General features: G+C 41.7%; 1 protein-coding gene across 2 annotated transcripts in view; it reads left to right on the forward strand.

Annotated features, from left to right (window-relative positions):
- Positions 1-12,426, forward strand: part of FNDC1 (fibronectin type III domain containing 1) — a 129,275-nt gene extending 116,849 nt beyond the window's left edge. For both annotated transcript variants that reach the window (XM_075924558.1, XM_075924559.1), the window contains exons 17-20: positions 936-965; positions 4,070-4,231; positions 8,621-8,743; positions 10,214-12,426. In XM_075924558.1, the coding sequence (XP_075780673.1) occupies positions 936-965; positions 4,070-4,231; positions 8,621-8,743; positions 10,214-10,329 (431 nt within the window). In that variant the 3' untranslated portion in view covers positions 10,330-12,426. The remainder of the gene's footprint in view (positions 1-935; positions 966-4,069; positions 4,232-8,620; positions 8,744-10,213) is intronic.
- Positions 12,427-18,751: the final 6,325 nt, after the last annotated feature.

Genomic DNA, 18,751 nt, shown 5'->3' on the forward strand with positions numbered 1-18,751 from the left:
GGAACATTTGCTCCCGTTGACCTTCTGCTGTGAAGACCGTGTGGAACCTCCAGATACCTCAACTTCAACTATGTAATTAATGTAGCTGGAGTTGCATATCTTAATTCAACTTTCCCCTTTAGTGTAGACCTGGCCTCAGTCTTAGGCAGGAGATAGGCATCCAGATGCCTAGAGGGGGACAGCAGTGCACATTTCCAGAAGGAGATATATAGGTGCCTAGGAAACTTTAAATGTGAAAACTTAGACCTAGAGGGGTTTAACTGCCTACAGGTTTGGGAGGGTAGGAGCATGAGCATTGCAGTGTTCCCCAAACTGGTACATAGGCACCTACATGAGGGGCTAGATGGCTGGTTCTGACTTGTCTCTGAAGTACAATATTGAGTAGAAAAACTTATACCTTTAAAAGATTGCATGGTTAAACTGGTTTCTGATGGGCTGAAGTAAAGGAGTCTTCTGTTGTTGAAAGCTGACAGATTGCAGGGTTGGGGTTTTGTGGGGTTTTTTTTTTTAGTAATTTTAACAACAACAACAAAAAGCCTGTTGAAGTTTGAATATCCATTGGAATAAATAGTGTAATCCAAGTGCCAATGCCAATTTAGGGTTGCCAATTTTGGTTGGACATATTCCTGGAGGTTTCATCACATGACATAATCTTTAATTAAAAATTAATCTTGAATTCCTGAAGATTCCAGGACAATCCTGGAGGGTTGGCAAACCTAGATCCATCCAATGTGAAAACATTGGTATAACTTATACCCCATTTGTTTTGAAAAGAGACAGAAACTCATATCTTCAGCTCTTTTAAAGCAACTAGAGATTTATTTTTACAGCCAATTATTTCTTTCTTTCAAGATAGCTAGCACACTTCAACTTTAGGAGACACTAGTTTATGAGAAGAAACACTAAAATATTTGTTGTTTTTTTCATTCTTACAGATAATCCACTGCTTATTGTCAGACCACCTGGTAAGTCTTACTTCTGATGTTTTCTTGATATTGTCTATAAAACCTGTGAAACAAATCTGGGCAGTATGACATACTACTTCCTACCAGAGTTTAGGAAAGGAGTGTGATACAAATTGTGTTGACTCTCAGCTCCCGATTCACCTCAAGGATCTGTGTTCCAGTCTTAGCTAACATTTGAAGCCAATTACCTCTTAAAAGAAGTGGTGTAAACGAAATATACTATGCTTGGCTAAAATCAAGTGTAGGAACTGTTTTGTATCTGAAACGCCCTTGGTTGGGGGTCTTATCCTGCACTTTCATGAGGCTAGATTGGATTATGTAACCATTCCTTTTGATCTGTTAGCTACTACATTGAGTTGAGGCTTGCTGAACTGTCAACTGGCACTGGACCAAGTCTGCAGAATGTAGGCCCTGGTAGCTTTTGAGAAGGAAGTTTGAACGGGGATCTGTAGTAAGACTTTCCTGTGCTCAGGAGAGTAAAATTAAAAAGGGTCACTCCTATATGAGCAGTACATGAATTTGCTTGTGGGTTTACATGTGGGTAATGAAGTTAGTTTATTAACCAAATCTGGAGTGGAGCTATGGTAACTGGATTTTCCTAGTGTCCTTTGGAAACCACCTATCATATTTATCAGAGAGTGAGAGAGACACACACACACACACTCTCTCCCTCCCTCCCTGTCCCTGTCCCTGTCCCTGTCCCTGTCCCTGTCCCTGTCCCAGGAGACTTTGAAATAAGGCAACAGAGTGAGGGAAGACATGATACACAATTTCCGCATGTTAAGTTTGCTTTCTGGAAGATCTGGATTCTTTTTTCTGAGATGTAGCAGGTGGACATGTTTTTGGAAGGAGACTGTAGTAAGAACCTGGGCTAAAATTGTGTCTTAAATGTTAATTCTCCAAAAGTTGTTTGGTGTTTTAATATGAAAATAATTTTCCAAAGGCATGCTGATTAGATCCAGAAACCACATGGTCTACTTCAGTGCAGCTGTTGCAAGGATTCTCTTGAGTACTGTTGATAGTGGCCAGGAAGTTGATGAATAAAAATATTAACATTAACTACATTATATTTATGATGTTTTATTCCTGAAATGGACATTTCACTGCATTTATTTGTATAGTGAAGTTTATGGCACCAATTCTGCAAACACACAGTTAAGTAACTGTGCATACCCAAGGTCTGCTGAATTCATATCCATTTCAGTTGAGTTCAGTGGTTATTCATGTATAAAAGTTGCTCAAGTGCAAGCGTTTGCAAGATTGGGCCCTAGGTTTGTGCTTTGCAAAAAGGGGAAAGACAAACTGACGTTTTTTAAAACATAGTTCTCATTCTTAACAGTCACCAGTTGCTTAATAAAAAACCAACGGAGGACTCTAGAGGAAAGAAAATTAACATTTTCACACTGGAAGCTTGTATCTGTTTTATCTTGCATACATGTTCCTATAAAGGCATTATAGAAGGAAAGTGGCGTCCATTAGTTAATATAAGGAAACACTGAGACAAACCAGTTATTTGGAATATTTATCCCTATGAAACATAATTAAGTGGTAGGTCATAACCACCGCAACATAGCGAAGTAGAAACTACTTCATTTGAGATTGAGCAAAACATTTTTTTATTATTATTTTGCTGGTGTCAAATCTGTTTTGATTTAACTTGAACTTCTGTGGCATTAGCCAAAGTTTCCACCCAGAACACACACACATCACTCACAAGAAAGAGAGTGTGCCCTCTAAGCTTCATATCTCATCTTTTTAACACAACAGCAACAGATTTCACTTCACACTGAAGCCTACTACTCCTTGCAATATTTTCTGCAACTTTTTTTCTTTAGTGATGAAACTTACTTTTTTTTGGTAATGTTAAATCTCAAGAGACTGTGTTCAGTAGAGTAGATTTTATACTCATTACGATTTGACCTATACTCATATAGGCTCCATTTTAGCAAGCACTTAAACTTATGCCTAGTTTTAGGTTTAGAAGTCATCCAATTGAAAGCAATGAGATTATTCATTGTTTAAAATTAGATCTGTGCTTCAGTGTCTTGCTGAATTGGGGACAAATTCAAGGTAAATAAGAACTAAAGCCAGGCTGATATTCCAGGCCAAACTGAGCCACCAGTAACAACCATACAACCTCAATGATTTCAGTGGCCATGAATACTGCTGAGAATACATCCACTGCATGTAAGGATTGCAGCAGTGGTTACTGGTATTGTATATAGATCCACCCATTGTTTAAAGATGTTCATTCTCCCACTGCTCAGTTCTAAGTGCACTAAAATGAATTAAATAGAACCTCTTATTATTCAACATACATTTTGTAGTTAAATTTTATCTTTTCACATGCGTGGTTTGAATTAAAACAGATAGGAAGCAAGTGTTCTTGTAAGTCTCTGATAGCTGACATGAGACATTAACAATTCCTTTTGAGACACCTTATCATGTAGGGGTCTTTGCAGAGAGAATGGATTTGATGATTGAATAGGTGTTGTCCATTTCTAATGTGATCTGCATGAGGAATAAATATTTAATAATGGGTTCTTCCATCCACCAGAGAAAGATATATAACTCATTCTGTGGCTGGAAGCTGAAGCTAGACAAATTGAAACTGAAAATAAGGTATACCTTCCGACCAGTGAGGGGAATTTACCAAGAGTTATGGTGGATTCTTCTTCACTGGCAATTTTTAAATTTTGTTTGTTTGTTTTTTCTAGAAGATCTGCTCTAGAAATTATTTTGGGGGAGTTCTATGGCCTGTGTCATACAGGAGCTTAGACTAGATGATTACAGGTGTCCCTTCTAGCCTAGGAATCTGTGATCTTCATAAATATGCCATATTCAAGCATTTTTTATACTATTTTAACAATATATTTATGACAGATGTCTGGAAGGGACTTGACTAATGCATCAGTTTTATTTCATTTGACACTCAAATGTTATTTTTAGATTCATGTGTTTCAAAGTAAAAGAGTAGTTTATTAACCTGACACCAAACATTTTGTACTTCTTGTAACAGGACATTTGTCTTCATAGAATGCTTGAAGTATAAGACTTACCCATTAGTCTTCTTCCTTTTTAATTTTATTTTTTATTTTTTCAAGGTGGTGAGCCCATCTGGATCCCTTTCACTTTTAAATATGATCCCACTTATTCAGACTGCAGTGGAAAGCAATATGTGAAACGTACTTGGTACCGAAAATTTGTGGGAGTGGTTCTTTGCAATTCTTTGAGGTACAAGATTTACCTCAGCGATGACTTGAAAGGTAGGTTTGGGGATTATTTTTGCAGTGCTGTCAGCCCTCCACTTGCTGTATCCATCACTTGTTGAACCTATCAAAGGAATGCCTGGTTAAACTGGTAGCACTATTTGGACACACATATGGCAGCTAGGGATAGGAACCTAAAGTAATTTACACAAAAAACTTAAAAAACAATGAATAGTCCTGCGGCACCTTAGAGACTAACAAAAATGCAGCTAGCATCACGAGCTTTCGTGGGCACAACCAATTCCTTCAGATGAATGGAGTATAAGGGGTCCAGAGGTACAAATAAATAGCAGAAAAAAAGAGGGGAGATGGGGAAGGCAAGGGAAAAAATCATGTCAAGATATTATGTACATGTTTGTTAGTCTGTAAGGGTGCACGACACCCTAATCTTGAAATAAGATATGCAATTTGTGCTTCGCGAATTGCTTATCTTATTTTGATTGTATTTTGAAATAGCTTATTTTGAAATTTGGTGTGTCTACACAGCACCAGATTTTGAAATAACATGCTATTTTGATACATCCTTTTACCCTCATGGAACGAGGGTTACAGGGATACCAAAACAGAGCACCTGTTATTTTGAAAAATATTTTGAAATAACGGATGAATTTAAAAGACTCAGTTACAGCTATTTTGAGATACCAGAGGTATCCCGAAATAGCCCCGCTGTCTGGACGTACCCTAAGGTGTTGCAGGACCATTCGTTGTTTAAGTTTTTTCAGTTACACACTAACATGGCTACCCCTCTATGTAATTTACACAGTAATTCCCACTCCATTTCATCTGATGAAATGGGTTTTACCCACTAAATCTTATGATTCTATGTATTTTGGTTTATCTCCAAGATACCACAAGGCTATGTATTGTTTTTAAAGTTACAAACTAACACGGCTGCTCCTCTGAGATAATTTACACAGTGAAAGCAAGGTCTAATCATAATACAGTTCTCTCTGAAAAATTCTGTACTCATTACTTATGCAGAACTTCTGTAGTCATAATGGGAAGTCCACACATGGATTCATTGCATGTACTATAAAGAACCACAGAATGCATAAAAGAGGAGACTTATTCTCGGAGCAGGTTAGATACATAGTAGTGCTGCAGTTGTTTCAGCAAATTGAGCATCCGGTAGGTATTCAACAAGAGATGCCATATAACAGTAGCCATAATAATCTGTCGTATTGAGAGGGAATGTTGAATTGGGTTATTCCCCAGGCTTTTCAAACTGTTTTAATGGTTGGTTTTTTTTTAGTAAAATATCTGTATGTTTCAAGAATGTGTATAAACAAGTATTTGTAAGATCTGTGCTCTCTCTGGCTCCCCTGGCAGTGCTCACAATGCAACCACCATCTCACAGCTTGGGATATATAGGGCTGATGGACATTGGCTCACCAGATACATTGCGCACAAAGCTCCCGATTTAGGAAAGGCATCTAACCTCTCCAGTTGGCTCAGACTTACTATTTAAAATGGAAGAAGAAACAGAAAGTTGCCTAAGCAATTAAGTGAATCATAGGCTGGCTGCTATATAGGATCCTGCCTCGTTTCAGATCCCTGCTTCTGCATTCCGTCTCCAGCTATTGGCTAGCTCTGACCCTTGGCTTGACTCCTGACTCCAGCTCTGGTTTCTGACTTGTGATCTAACCACTAGACATGATTGGTTACATCCTGGCCCACAACAGTAATATGTGAACAACCAGAACAGTAAAGCCCCTGTATATGAGACCTGTCTTCACAGTTTCTGGTTTAAATTTGAAAGTGATATCAACCTAGCAATACTGGTACTTGAGACTATTTTTTACTTCTCATTACACATTAAAATAACTGCTCTTGTTGAAATTTCCTTCCCTATAATCTGTACTGTAATTCTTATAAACTGCTTATTCCAGGGACTTTACTAAGGCTTTTGGTACTGTCTCACATGACTAGCTCCTAAACAAACTAGGGAAATACAATCTAGATGCAATTACTATAGGGTGGATACGTAACAGGGTAGAAAACTATTCCCAGAGAATAGGTATCTGTGGTTCACAGTCAAGTTGGAAGGGCATATTGAGTAGGGGCCCACAGCTTTAGTTCTGGGTCCAGTTCTGTTCAATATCTCATCATCCATGATTTAGATAATAGCATAGAGAGGACACTTATGAAGTTTCTGAGTGATATGAAGTTGGCAGGGGTTGCAAGTGCTTTGGAGGATAGGATTAGAATTCAAAATAATTTAGACAAACTTGAGAAATGGACTGAAGTAAATAAAATGAAATTCGGTAATGAGAAATGCTAAGTATTCCACTGAGGAAGAAACAATCCGTTGCACCCATTCACAATGGGAAATGATTGCCAAGGAAGGAGTACTGCAGAAAGGTATATGGGGGACATTGTAGATAATAGGCTAAATATGAGTTAACAGTGTACAATAATTCCTCATTTAACACGTGCCCACGTAGCACAACATTTTTAGGGAAAGTTTTTTGAATTACATGACCATCCCCGGAATTACATGATTTCCCCAGCTGACCCATCACCGGCGGCTGCGCGGGACTTTCCCTGCTTCCCTGCAAAGCGGCGGAGGGTGGCACTCGCCGCACCATTCCCCGGCGACCCTCCCTCACCGGACGCAGTGTGGGTCCCGGCAGACCCGTCACAGGGGCATACTCCCAACCCAATCCTCCTCCCCTTCCCTTCCCCAGAGCCAAATGTGTCCCCTCCCTGCTGTAACCCAGTCCCCTTTCTCCCCCAACCTTATGTCCCGATCCCAACAGACACCAGCGCTTGAAACGCAACCCCCACCTTTTCCATTATTTTCAGTGGGAAAATTGACCCCGCATAACACGTTTTCATTTAACACGATCATTTTCTGAAACATATCTAGAGTGTTAAATGAGGAATTACTGTAATGCTGTTGCAAAAAAAACCCAAACATCATTCTGGGATATATTAGCAGGAGTGTTGTAAACAAGGCATGAGAAGTAATTCTTCCACTCTGTGCTAATTAGGCCTCATCTGAAATATTTTTTCCAGTTCTGGTCACCACATTTCAGGAAAGATGTGGACAAACTGGATAAAGTCTGGAGAAAAGCAATGAAAATCATTAAAATTTTAGAAAACATGACCTATGAGAGAAGATTGAAAAAACTGGGTTTATTTAGTTTGCAGAGGAGATGACTGAAAGGGGGACATATCTTTTAAAGAACCTAAAAGATTGTTAGAAGGGGGGAAGAGGAAAAAATGTTCTTGTTAACCTCTGACGATAGGTCAAGAGGCAATGGACTTAAATTGCAGCAAGGGTCATTTATGTTGTATATTAGGAAAACCTTCCTATTATGGTGGTTAAGCACTGGATTAAATTGTCCAAAGAGGTTTTGTAGTCTCCAGCATTGGAGGTTTTTGAGAGCAGGTTAGATAAATACTTGTTAGGGATCATCTAAATAATACTTATCCTGCCATGAGTGCGGGGCACGGGGCTAGCTGACTTCTCAAGGTTCCTTTCAGTCCTATCATACTATGATTCTAGTATAGGGAATGTACCTAATGAAACTGCAAAGTTTTTTCTGTGTCTTAATTCCTATTGGCAAATGTAGTATTCTTCAGCTCTTATACAGGTTGAACATCTTTGTTCTGTGACTTTCTAGTCCAGCAACATCCGTGGTCCAGCAGGCAGTTGGGAGCGATGGCCAGCTAGGAGTCTGGAGGCCAGGAGCCTGGCCAGTGCTGGTGGCTCAGAGCCCGGCCAGCGCCAGAACTGGGAGCAGAGTCGGGCCTGTGGCTTGGGAGCAGAGCTAGGCTGGCAGCCGGGAGCAGAGCTAGGCTGGCAGCCAGGAGCAGAGCTGGGCCAACAGCCAGAAGTGGAGCTGGGCCAGCGGCCGAGAATGCAGCTGTTCTGGGAGTGGAGCTGGGCTGGGGGGCTGGCTACCAGGAGTGGATTTGGTCTGATGGCAATGAACCTGGCCGAGGCTGGAATCCCAGCTGGTCGGGCAACTGGGGGGCCTGCAGCTGGAGCAGAGCTGGGCCAGTGACCATTAGACCGGCCGGGGCCAGGAGCAGAACACAATAGCCAGGGCCAGCAGTGGTGTTGGCAGGGGTGAGGGGGAGCCTAGGAGCTGGGGTCAGCAGCCAAGAGGGGAGCCCAGAGGTCAGAAGCAGAAGAGCTGGAACTGACCTCCTCTGGTCTGGCAAGCTCTTATGTTCAGGGCCTGTTGGGTCTCAAGGGGACCAGATCAGGGGGGTCCAACCTATATTTTTATTTATTAGTGTATTGCTACTCATCAATGTAATACCTGATTTTCTCCCATCTTTATTTCCCTGGAAATAAGAAAGCATCATCGACTGAGCTAAGGCCATTTGAAACTACAATGTGTACCAGTTCTAATCTTGCATGTCACCTTTCAGATATATTCTATGGCATTGGAGATAGTTGGGGGAGAGGTGAGGATCACTGCCAATTTGTGGATTCACACATGGATGGAAGAACGGGGCCTCAGTCATATGTAGAAGCCTTGCCTACTATTCAAGGTAAAAATAAAAAGTAAAGCTGAAGTGAAACTCAATGCATGCTGAGGAATTGCACTCCACCCAGTATATAGAATTAGGGGGCTTTCTGCTTCCTTGCCTATAGTTTTATCATTTCTATTGGGAGCCAGACTGCCACCACAGATTGTGAGACTGTATTGTGTGATGTCCTACTATAATAATTCACAAACCACAACAGCTTATGAAGATTCAGACAAAAAGGATGAGTCACAAATAAATTATTGGAATAAAACAGAAAATGGCAGGGGGGAGCCCTTAGGATATGTCTACAGTGCAAACCCCTTCCCCCCCAAGCCCCAAAAAACTCCAAACCCTAAAACAATCTGCACCAGTGAGTCTCAGAGTCTGGGTCTACAGACTGCTATTAATTGTTCACTCAGCAATATGGGTTTTCATAGAAAGTTGGTTGTTGTTTTTTAAGGATTAGGTTCCCATGAAGAACCTGAAATATCTGTTTACATGTAGATGTCATAGAATAATACTGCATTTCTCTCTTTAAAATAAGAATTATTAATTCAGCTGTACATTGGTATCTCTAAGAAGCAAAGATATAGAACACACAAAATATTCAACTGGCAGAGTAATCAACATTTCAGATATTCCACTGTCCAAAATATGCAGAAAGAATATTGAGTCTTTTAATGCTTTGAGCCGACACATTCTTTGTACAGATGAGGGAAAGGGGCTATCTATTTTTTGCTGTTTTTTTTAAAATGGGGGTTAACTCTATATTTGCTACATGAAATTTTGCTACCTCTTGTTATAAAAAGTGATATTTGTGAATCCTGTCTTGAACCATTTAAGGTACAATATTGCCTTATATTTTTATTTGCAGCTTTATTGTTGCTCTGTTGGTCCCAGGATAGAGGGACACAAGATGGGTGAGGTAATATCTTTAACTGGACCAACTTCTGTTGGTGGGGAGTTCAAACTTCCGAACTACACAGAACTCTGAAGACCCAAAGAAAAGCTCTTTGTAGCTCAGAAGATCAAACCTCACAACAAAAGTTGTCCAGTAAAAGAAAGAACCTCATGTATCTAACCTCTCAACATTTCTGTGGCTTTTTCACCCCAAAGTACTTCATGTAAATTGATATGCAGATTTTATATAGAAGCATAACTTCCTTGCTGTTGAATTCAGCCACCTTTTGGAGTGAAATGCAAAAGCTCTTTAACAGCAGAGATTGCATAGTCACGCAATAGTTAGAGAGTTAGAACAGTAAATCCAACTGAAACTGTAGAGGATATATATGTACGTGGAGTGCAATATTTTAAGATAGAAGCAGGGTAGGGCATTAACAATCCCAATTCTCATGAAGTGCCATAGGATTAAAAAGTTTCTGTTGTGTTAACTACTCTATTTTCTATATGATACATATTCTGCATTGCAGCTACCTCGTTTGTCAAGTTACTTTGCCTTTGCTTGAAATGCTGCCCTTTTTCCACCAACAGGGTATTATCGCCAGTATCGCCAGGAACCGGTGTCATTTGGGCGCATTGGTTACACAACACCTTACTACTATGTGGGCTGGTATGAGTGTGGCGTTCCAATTCCAGGGAAATGGTAACCATGTAGCAGTCTGCCTGGAGATTATATGGAGAGTGCACCAACCATGCCTTTCAAATGACTTGTACTGAAAGACTGTGGCCAGTTGTTTAGGAAAAGAACAAAACATGAAAGAAGCCAGCTAAGCCCAGCTGCTCAGGAGACCACAACCAAACCAAATACTGTACACGTTTTGTCAGCTGAAATCTGTGGTGCTGCTTGATCACTCTGCTTGGGACAGGATTTTAGTTCAGTGTCCAACTTTTCTTCTCCTGGTCTTTAGATGGCCTGGAGATATGGTTGTACTGGGTGCAACCAGTGCTCAGTGAAACCTAAAACTTCACTAGCCACAACAGCTTGGAAGTTGCATATATCCTGCAGGAATGACCTAAGCATGCCATGCTTGTTTAATGGAATGCTAAACACTTTTTATTGCTATTAATGGAATGTTCCATCACTTACCACTGGTGGAGTTCCATGCTTCTGAGTTTACTATGTAGTCGTGCCAAGTTACTAGACAATCACCAAAGGCAGTATATTCAACGTAAAACTTCTCTTGTTGGTTAACCCGTTGCTGGACTAAACGCCAGGTCACAATGTACATTCACTTTTTTATATATAATACAGTACTCTATGTCCAAAATACTACATAAGAGAAGCTGAGATTTTCTTATTCACTAGATAAAGGTTTGGATTTGTATGTAAAAGGTGCTGTTAATTAAGAGGTCTTTTGATTCATGAAACGTTTTTATTATGCACAATATAATAACCATGGAAAGAACTTTCTTCTTCTTCTTAATGAGCAAAGCTCTGTGACATGCTTCATAGCAAACCAAAGGACTGGCTATTTAATGGGAATAAATCTCTTTACCCAGGCTAAAATTGCATTATAAACCAGCATAGGTGCCATGTCAGCAGTGCGTCAACATTTAAGTTAAACTTTCTGTCCAGTACTATTTAAAAGGCTTAGTTCAGTTTTTGTTTGATTCATTTTCATCATCTGTGTATTATTTATTCCTTGTAAGGTGATTAAGTTTCACTGTGTGGAGGCACAGTGAGATAGCACAGGACTTGCAGACAAGTTTTAACTTATTTTCTAATCAAAACAGACACCTCTAGGATGCTTGAGCAGCACAAAACTCTTCTGATTCTGGTCCATCATGTGAATGAGGTGTGAAAGTCATCGTTCTTTCTCTAAAGCACATCACAAGGGCAGAACACTCAGTGTGTCTTCCACCAAAGGTTGAAAAGCAAAAACTGGTTTCTCTGGGAGCTGCGCTCCTGAATTTTAGCCAAGAATACAAACCTTATTAGGGAAGTGGGCAGTAACATAGAATTTCAATATACATCAGAAACGATTTCTCCTGCCATATTATTCTTTCTCTTAATGTAGCAATAAGTTTACTCTGACTCCAAGGGTGTGTCTACACAACACCCTAAACTCGAAATAAAATACATAATTTGTGTATGCAATTGCATATCTTATTTCGAAACTATTTCACAATAGCTTATTTTGAAATTTGGTGCATCTACACACCACCAGATTTCAAAATAACGTGCTATTTTGAGCCATCCCTTATCCCTCGTGTGATGAAGTTTACTGGAATGGTGAAATAACGCACCCATCATTTTGAAAAATATTTCAAAATAACGGGAGGCTTAGTAGATGCAGGGTAGCTATTTCAGGATCCCTCTGGGATCCTGAAATAGCTGTGCAATGTAGATGTACCCCAAGGGATTTAGCCTTTGTGGCCATACTGTTTCACTGTGCATCGTATAAGCCTTTACTCACATTGGAAAAGACTCCAGCATTCTGACGGCCTGGGAAAATAGAAATATACCTGGGGGACAAATTCAACCTTTTGATCATCTATCACTCTCATTTCAGTTTACATACTATACAGGACTAAAATCTTTTAAGCCACTTTTGTAGTCATTGTAAATGTATTGGGAGAAAAGTTACCAAAATTATTATTAAAAGAGGTTTTTATTTTTCACAGTGGTGCTGGGTTGAACATTGAATTGTTTTCACTTTTTTTTTGTTGCTTCAATGCAGTGCAAAATATATGATCTTTAAATATAGCTTCTTTCCCCAATAAACGTATGATATATTGTTCCATTTTTTTAACTGCATCCCTTTTGGTCGTCTGCGCCAGGTAGTCTGACATGCAGGATCAAGCTGCATGATGCCGCAAACACACACTTGGAAGAGTAGAAGGTGCCAGCTTGTACAAAGGCAGGAAAGGTATCTGTGTGTGTAAACTTGACCAGGATTTCACATAGGGTTATGATTCTTTATTTGGTGGGGGGGGAGAGAATGGTTCCATAACAAAATATATAGTCTCTTATGTTAAATCTGTATAATATAAATCCACATCATAGGCCAGAATCCCAGGTGGTATAAATAGGCATAGCACGACTGAATTCAAAGGATATATGTCCAGTTTCACTGGATGAGAATCTGGCTACCTGTTTATGGATGGGTAATCTACTACTCCCACCTCTAACCAATGGGTACTATAGATGGCATGTTCCTAGACTGCAGCAGTTGAAATGGGCTTTCATATCCAGACATCGGTCCCAATCTGCTCCTTTTAATTATCTGCTAGGGATAGCACCTGGAGTCAGAGTCCCAAGTGATTATAGAGTCAACTACATCATTGCCTCTCTTCAGCCCCCAGCTTAGTGGGCAGTGAGGGATATATTAGAACTATGCGGGGTGGGGGGAGATCGTCCAGAGTGCACTGTGCTCTAACAATTCCCAGCTGATGAATGGTCCCCTAGAGCAGCGGTGCGCAACCCATGGGTCTGCTTTCCTGGGAGGTCACAGCATTTGGATCCGGATGGCTGCTTTTCCTGGCTTCCTGGCTCGGCAACCTACGTACATGCGGCAGGGGCGGGAGGAATGGCAGGAGAGCAGCCCAACAATTTAAAGAGACTGCTTCCTTTTTTTTTTTTTTTTTACTCAGTGAAATTCAGTGGAAAAAAGGTTGCACACCACTGCCCTATAGGACCAGAGCCATCTGGGGTGTAAGGCACAGAAGCTCCTAAGCTTCTTTAACTTGGGACAGAGAATTAGAGGGCCATAACTGGCCACCTACCACTTCCCCTGTTCTTCTGCATGTAGCAGAAACTGAACCACAGCAAAGAATTCACCCACATAAAATGCATTTGCATGGGGTGGGCAATCATTTTTTAATGAGGGGCCATTTTGGTAAGTGGTCAAGGGCCACACGTCAATGGAGAGGGTGCAGGGTCTGGGACGGCGGTTGCATGCAGAAGGGAGCTTAGGATAGAGGACTGAAGTGCAGTGTGGGATCTGAGATGGAATTTAGGTGAAGGAGGGGGTTGTGATCAGGGGCAGAGGCTTGAGGTGAAGGAGAGGATTCTGGCCTGTGGAGAAGGGTGAAGGATCTGGGGGAGAGTTGTGACCTGAAGGAGCTGGGCAGAGGGGATACAGAGGGTTTGGGGGTGACCTGAGGCAGGAGGAGGGCCTGGGGAAGGAAGTTGTAGGGAAAGAGGGAGTTGGATGCCAGAGGCGGGCTCTGACTGGGAGGTGTTTACCTAGATGGCTCCTGGCCAGCAACCCTGCAGGAACCTGAGGCAGGCTCCCTTCCTGTCTGCTGCAGCTCCAGGCTGCCTTACATGGCTCTACTCTGGCATGACCATGGGCGGGGGGGCAGTTTTGTTCAACATCTTTATTAATGGTCTGGATCTTGCATCCTCAGCAAGTTTTCAGATGACACTACGCTAAGGGGAAAGGTAGATACGCTGGAGGGCAGGGATAGGGTCCAGAGTGACCCAGACAGATTAGAGGATTGGGCCAAAAGAAATCTGATGAGGTTCAACAAGGGCAAGTGTAGAGTCTTGTATTTGGGACGGAAGAATCCCAAGCATTCTTACACGCTGGGGACTGACTGGCTAAGTAGCAGTTTGGCAGAAAGGGACCTGGGGATTACAGTGGCTGAAAAGATGGATATGAGTCAACAATGTGCCCTTATAGCCAAGAAGGCAAATGGAATATTAGGTTGCATTAGGAGGAGCATTGCCGGAAGATTTATCTAGAGAAGTGATTAATCCCCTTTATTCGGTGCTGGTGAGGCCATATCTGGAGTATTGCGTCCAGTTCTGGGCCCCCCACTACAGAATGGATGTGGATGCACTGGAGAGGGTACAGCGGAAGCAACCAAAATGATTAGGGGGCTGGAGCACATGACCTATGAGGAGAGGCTGAGAGATTTGGGCTTATTTAGTCTGCAGAAGAGAAGAGTGGGTGGGGAGGAGATTTGATAGCAGCCTTCAACTTCCTGAAGGGAGGTTCCAAACAGGATGGAGAGAGACTGTTCTCAGTAGTGACGAATGGCAGAAGAAGGAGCAAGGGTCTTAAGTTACAGTGAGGAAGATCTAGGTTGGATGTTAGGAAAAATTATTTCACCAGGAGGGTGGTGAAGCACTGGAATGGGTTACCTAGGGAGGTGGTGGAATCTCCATCCTTAGAGGTTTTTAAGTCTTAGCTTGATAAAGCCCTGGCTGGGATGATTTAGTTGGGATTGGACCTGTTTTAGGCAGGGGGCTGGACTCGATGACCTCCTGAGGTCTCTTCCAGCCATATGATTCTATGATTCTCCTGAGAGGTGAATGGCATGTGGAGTGTAGGGTTTTGTTTTGGTAGCATTTTTTGTTTTGTTTTTTAATGTCCATGTTGTTTGTTAAAGAAGGCAGGTCAAAAAAGTGCATCTGCACTTGGAACAGTAGATAGCAACTTTGTGAAGGTCCATAGGTCCTTGGAGAGTTTGTTCCACCAGTTTGTGGTCCTTCATCTTGACAGCCCATCCACAGAGCCATTGCTTAGCTGTCCAGATTTCAAGGAGCTAACCTTTTGAATGTAGGATAGTTTGTAATCTTTCTCTGTCCTTCCATTCTGAATAATGAGAGCTACCTTTTATAAAGTTATGGTGACAGTTACTAACAGTTTTATTCTGGTGACCATCATTACAGTGTTGGAAAACATTCTATGTCAAACACATTGTCAGCATGAGATGGACACTGATGGACTTTGTGGGGTCTCTGGCTTACCCCCATTCCAGTTTTGAAAGCTCTGCTTGGGATAGGGTCTATTATTTTTGTGGAGAGCAATTGTTACCATTATGGTAGGAAAGCTTTATCAAATAGGGAGGCTTTGCAATGTTTTTAAAGGTAGGCAGACTCTGCACTTGCCCAACCTCCTTTGGAAGTTCATCCAAAGCAGGAATCCCTTAACTAACAGTGCTTTGTTCCTGCTTTATCCTGGGCTGTGAGACCAGGATTGTTCTAATGGAGCATAAATGCTTTGGTAATTGTAAATACAGTCACTAATGAAGTTGATACCTTGTCTATGAATTTATTTGAAGATTAGCACAAAAGCCTTAAATTGGCAGCAGGAGCAGACTAGAAAGAAACCAGCAGAGTCCAGTCTTACGGATTCAAAATCACCCAGACCACGGAGAAGGTAGGAAGTCCTCATCCTGTACCAGTTGGAGCCCATACATCATCTTCAGATACAGTAAATTATAGTAATCCACTGAAATTATAGTAATCACATAGTAATTATAGTAATCCAATCTTCATATGACACATAAGGATTACTGTGGCCGGTCCCTGGTCTAGGAGGAAAAGATAAAATTTCCTATTGAATTGGAGGTGAAAGAAGACATTTTTAGACATTGTTACTATCTGGCCATCCTTAAGAATGGCCATATTGGATCAGGTCAATGGTCTATCTAGACTGGTATTCTGTCTTCCAGTAGTGGCCAGTGTCAGATGCTTCAAAGGGAATGAACAAAGTAGGGTAAATAGCAAGAAACCCATCCTTTCTTGTCCCATCCGAGCTTCTGGCACGGAGAGGTTTCGGGACACACCCAGAGCATGGGTTGTCTTCCTGACTATCTTGATTAATAGCCATTGACAGACTAATTCTCCACAAACTTCTCCAATTTTTTTAACCCAATTGTACTTTTGGCCTCCACAACATCCCCTGGCTATGAGTTTCTCAGGTTGACTATGTATTGCATGAAAAGGTACATTTTTTTTTGTTCATATTAAACTTAATCCCTATTCATTTCATTGGATGACCTCTAGGCCTTGTATTATGTGAAGGGGTAAATAATACTATCTCCACAGCATCCATAATTGTATAGATCTCTATTGTACCTGCCACTTAGTTGTCTCTTTTTCTAAGATCAGTAGTCCCAGTCTTTTTAATCTCTGTTCCATTCTCCAATCATGCTTGTTGCCTTTCTCAATACCTTTTCCAATTCTAATTTATCTTTTGGAAATGGGCAACCAGATGGGCAGGGATTGGTCCTGCTTTTAGCAGGGGGTTGGACTAACTGGACAAACTGGAGAAATGGTCTGAGGTAAATAGGATGAAGTTCAATAAGGACAAATGCAAAGTGCTCCACTTACAGAGGAACAATCAGTTCCACACAGAATGGGAAGTGATTGCCTAGGAAGGAGTACTGCAGAAAGGGATCTAGGGGTCATAGTGGACCACAAGCTAATTATGAGTCAACAGTGTGACACTTGCAAAAAAAAAGGGGGGGGGGCAAACATCATTCTGGGATGCATTAATAGAAGTGTTGAGAGCAAGACATGAAGTTATTCTTCCTCACTACTCTGCAATGATTAGCCCTCAACTGGAGTATCGTTTCCAATTCTGGGTGCCACATTTCAGAAAAGATGTGGAGAAATTGGAGAGGGTCCAGAGAAGAGCGACAAAAATGATTAAAGGTCTAGAGAACATAGCCTGTGAAGGAAGACTGGAAGAATTGGATTTGTTCAGATTGGAAAAGAGATGAATGAGAGGCGATATGATAACAGCTGGCTGATGATAGGATGCGAAACAATGGGTTTAACTTGCAGCAAGGGAGGTTTAGGTTGGACATTAGAAAAACCTTTTAAACTGTGAGGGTGGTTAAGCTCTTGAAAAATTTCCTAGGGAGGTTGTAGAATCTCCATCACTGGGGATACTTAAAAGCAGGTTGAATAGACATCTAACAGGGATGATCTAGATGGTGCTTGGTCCTGGCGTGAGGGCAGAGGTCAGGATTTGATGACCTCTCGAGCTCCCTTTCAGTATTCTATGATTCTGTGATTCTATGCCCCTCAATGGAAAGATCTACGTCTGCTCTCCAAACCCTCCATTCTAGCTCTGAGTTCTCAGAAGAGCAACCCCCTTGAAGTACATTTCCATGGGTGCAGTTCCCCATCCCACGGAAGCCACGTATCATAGTATAAAGCACAACAAGAACAGCCATGAAGCATGAAAGAGAGCAAAATGGAAATACTCCTGAACTTCCATCCTCTGGGTGTCCCTAATCTGGGAACACCTGCGGTATGGATCCTGGCTGGGGGAGGAGATAGCTGGGGGAACGGCAGTGCGGTGATGTGCTGCTCCTGAGGTTGTTCCCTGCTGCTCCCATAGGGTATGTTTACATAGCAGAGGTTTTTTTAGAAAAACAGCCATTTTTCCATTTTACATCCACACTGCAATTGCGTTTTTTTGACAGAAAGTTGAAAGAACAGAGGGGGTTTTCTGACATCGGGTAAACCTCTTTCTATGGGGAAGAAGCCTTTTTCTGAAAGAGCTCTTTCAGAAAAAGGTATGTGTGAACGGGGAAGAGGGAGTTCTTTTGAAAGAAGAGGAAAAAGCACAGGTGCCCTGGTGGCCACTCCATCTATACTAACCACAGTTTAAATGCGAGATAGCATCCATTAAGTGTGGACACTATCTGTTGAAAAAGCAGATTGCTTTTTCAATGCACTTTGGCAGTGTAGATGCTCTCTTTCGGAAGAAGTTTTTTCGGAAGTTCTTTTCCGGAAAGGCTTCTTCTGAAAGAAGCCTGCAGTCTAGACATAGCGATAGTGGTGGGGGGCATGGAGCCATGTGTGCCCCTGGGAACAGAGCACCAGGTAAATGCCCCAGCCCCTTTGCCCCTCACACTGTGCAGTGCCCTCATTGGCCCAAAATATTCTTTAACCTGGCATACTCTGTTTCCCAGAGTTGCTGATTAAAGAGGTTCAAGTGTAGCGCTCAAATCCAAAATATCAGTGAGTTGCCACTAGTGATTTATTTGTAGGAGGAATCCAGGGAAATCCTCATCACTCTGCACCACTTTCTCAGCTATCTGTTTCCTGGGTTGGAATGTTCCATAGCTCCCTAGGCAGGAAGTGGCTCCTATATACTTTTTGTAGCATCATTTACATGTGATGTACCTTGCTGTGTAGTTCAGGCTGCATCTGGGAGACCTTGGTAGTGGCTTCCTTGAGCGCTAGTAATTTCACAAATAAAGTGCTAAATGCCACAATCTGTTGGATTGGCCTGGGCAGGATGGCATTCATCATCCTTATGGCTAATGCCAATCACTGTTTTCCTCTTCTCTTCCTATTCTCCAGCATCAATGGGC

This window comes from Pelodiscus sinensis, chromosome 3, assembly GCF_049634645.1.
Source record: "Pelodiscus sinensis isolate JC-2024 chromosome 3, ASM4963464v1, whole genome shotgun sequence".
NCBI lineage: Eukaryota > Metazoa > Chordata > Testudines > Trionychidae > Pelodiscus > Pelodiscus sinensis.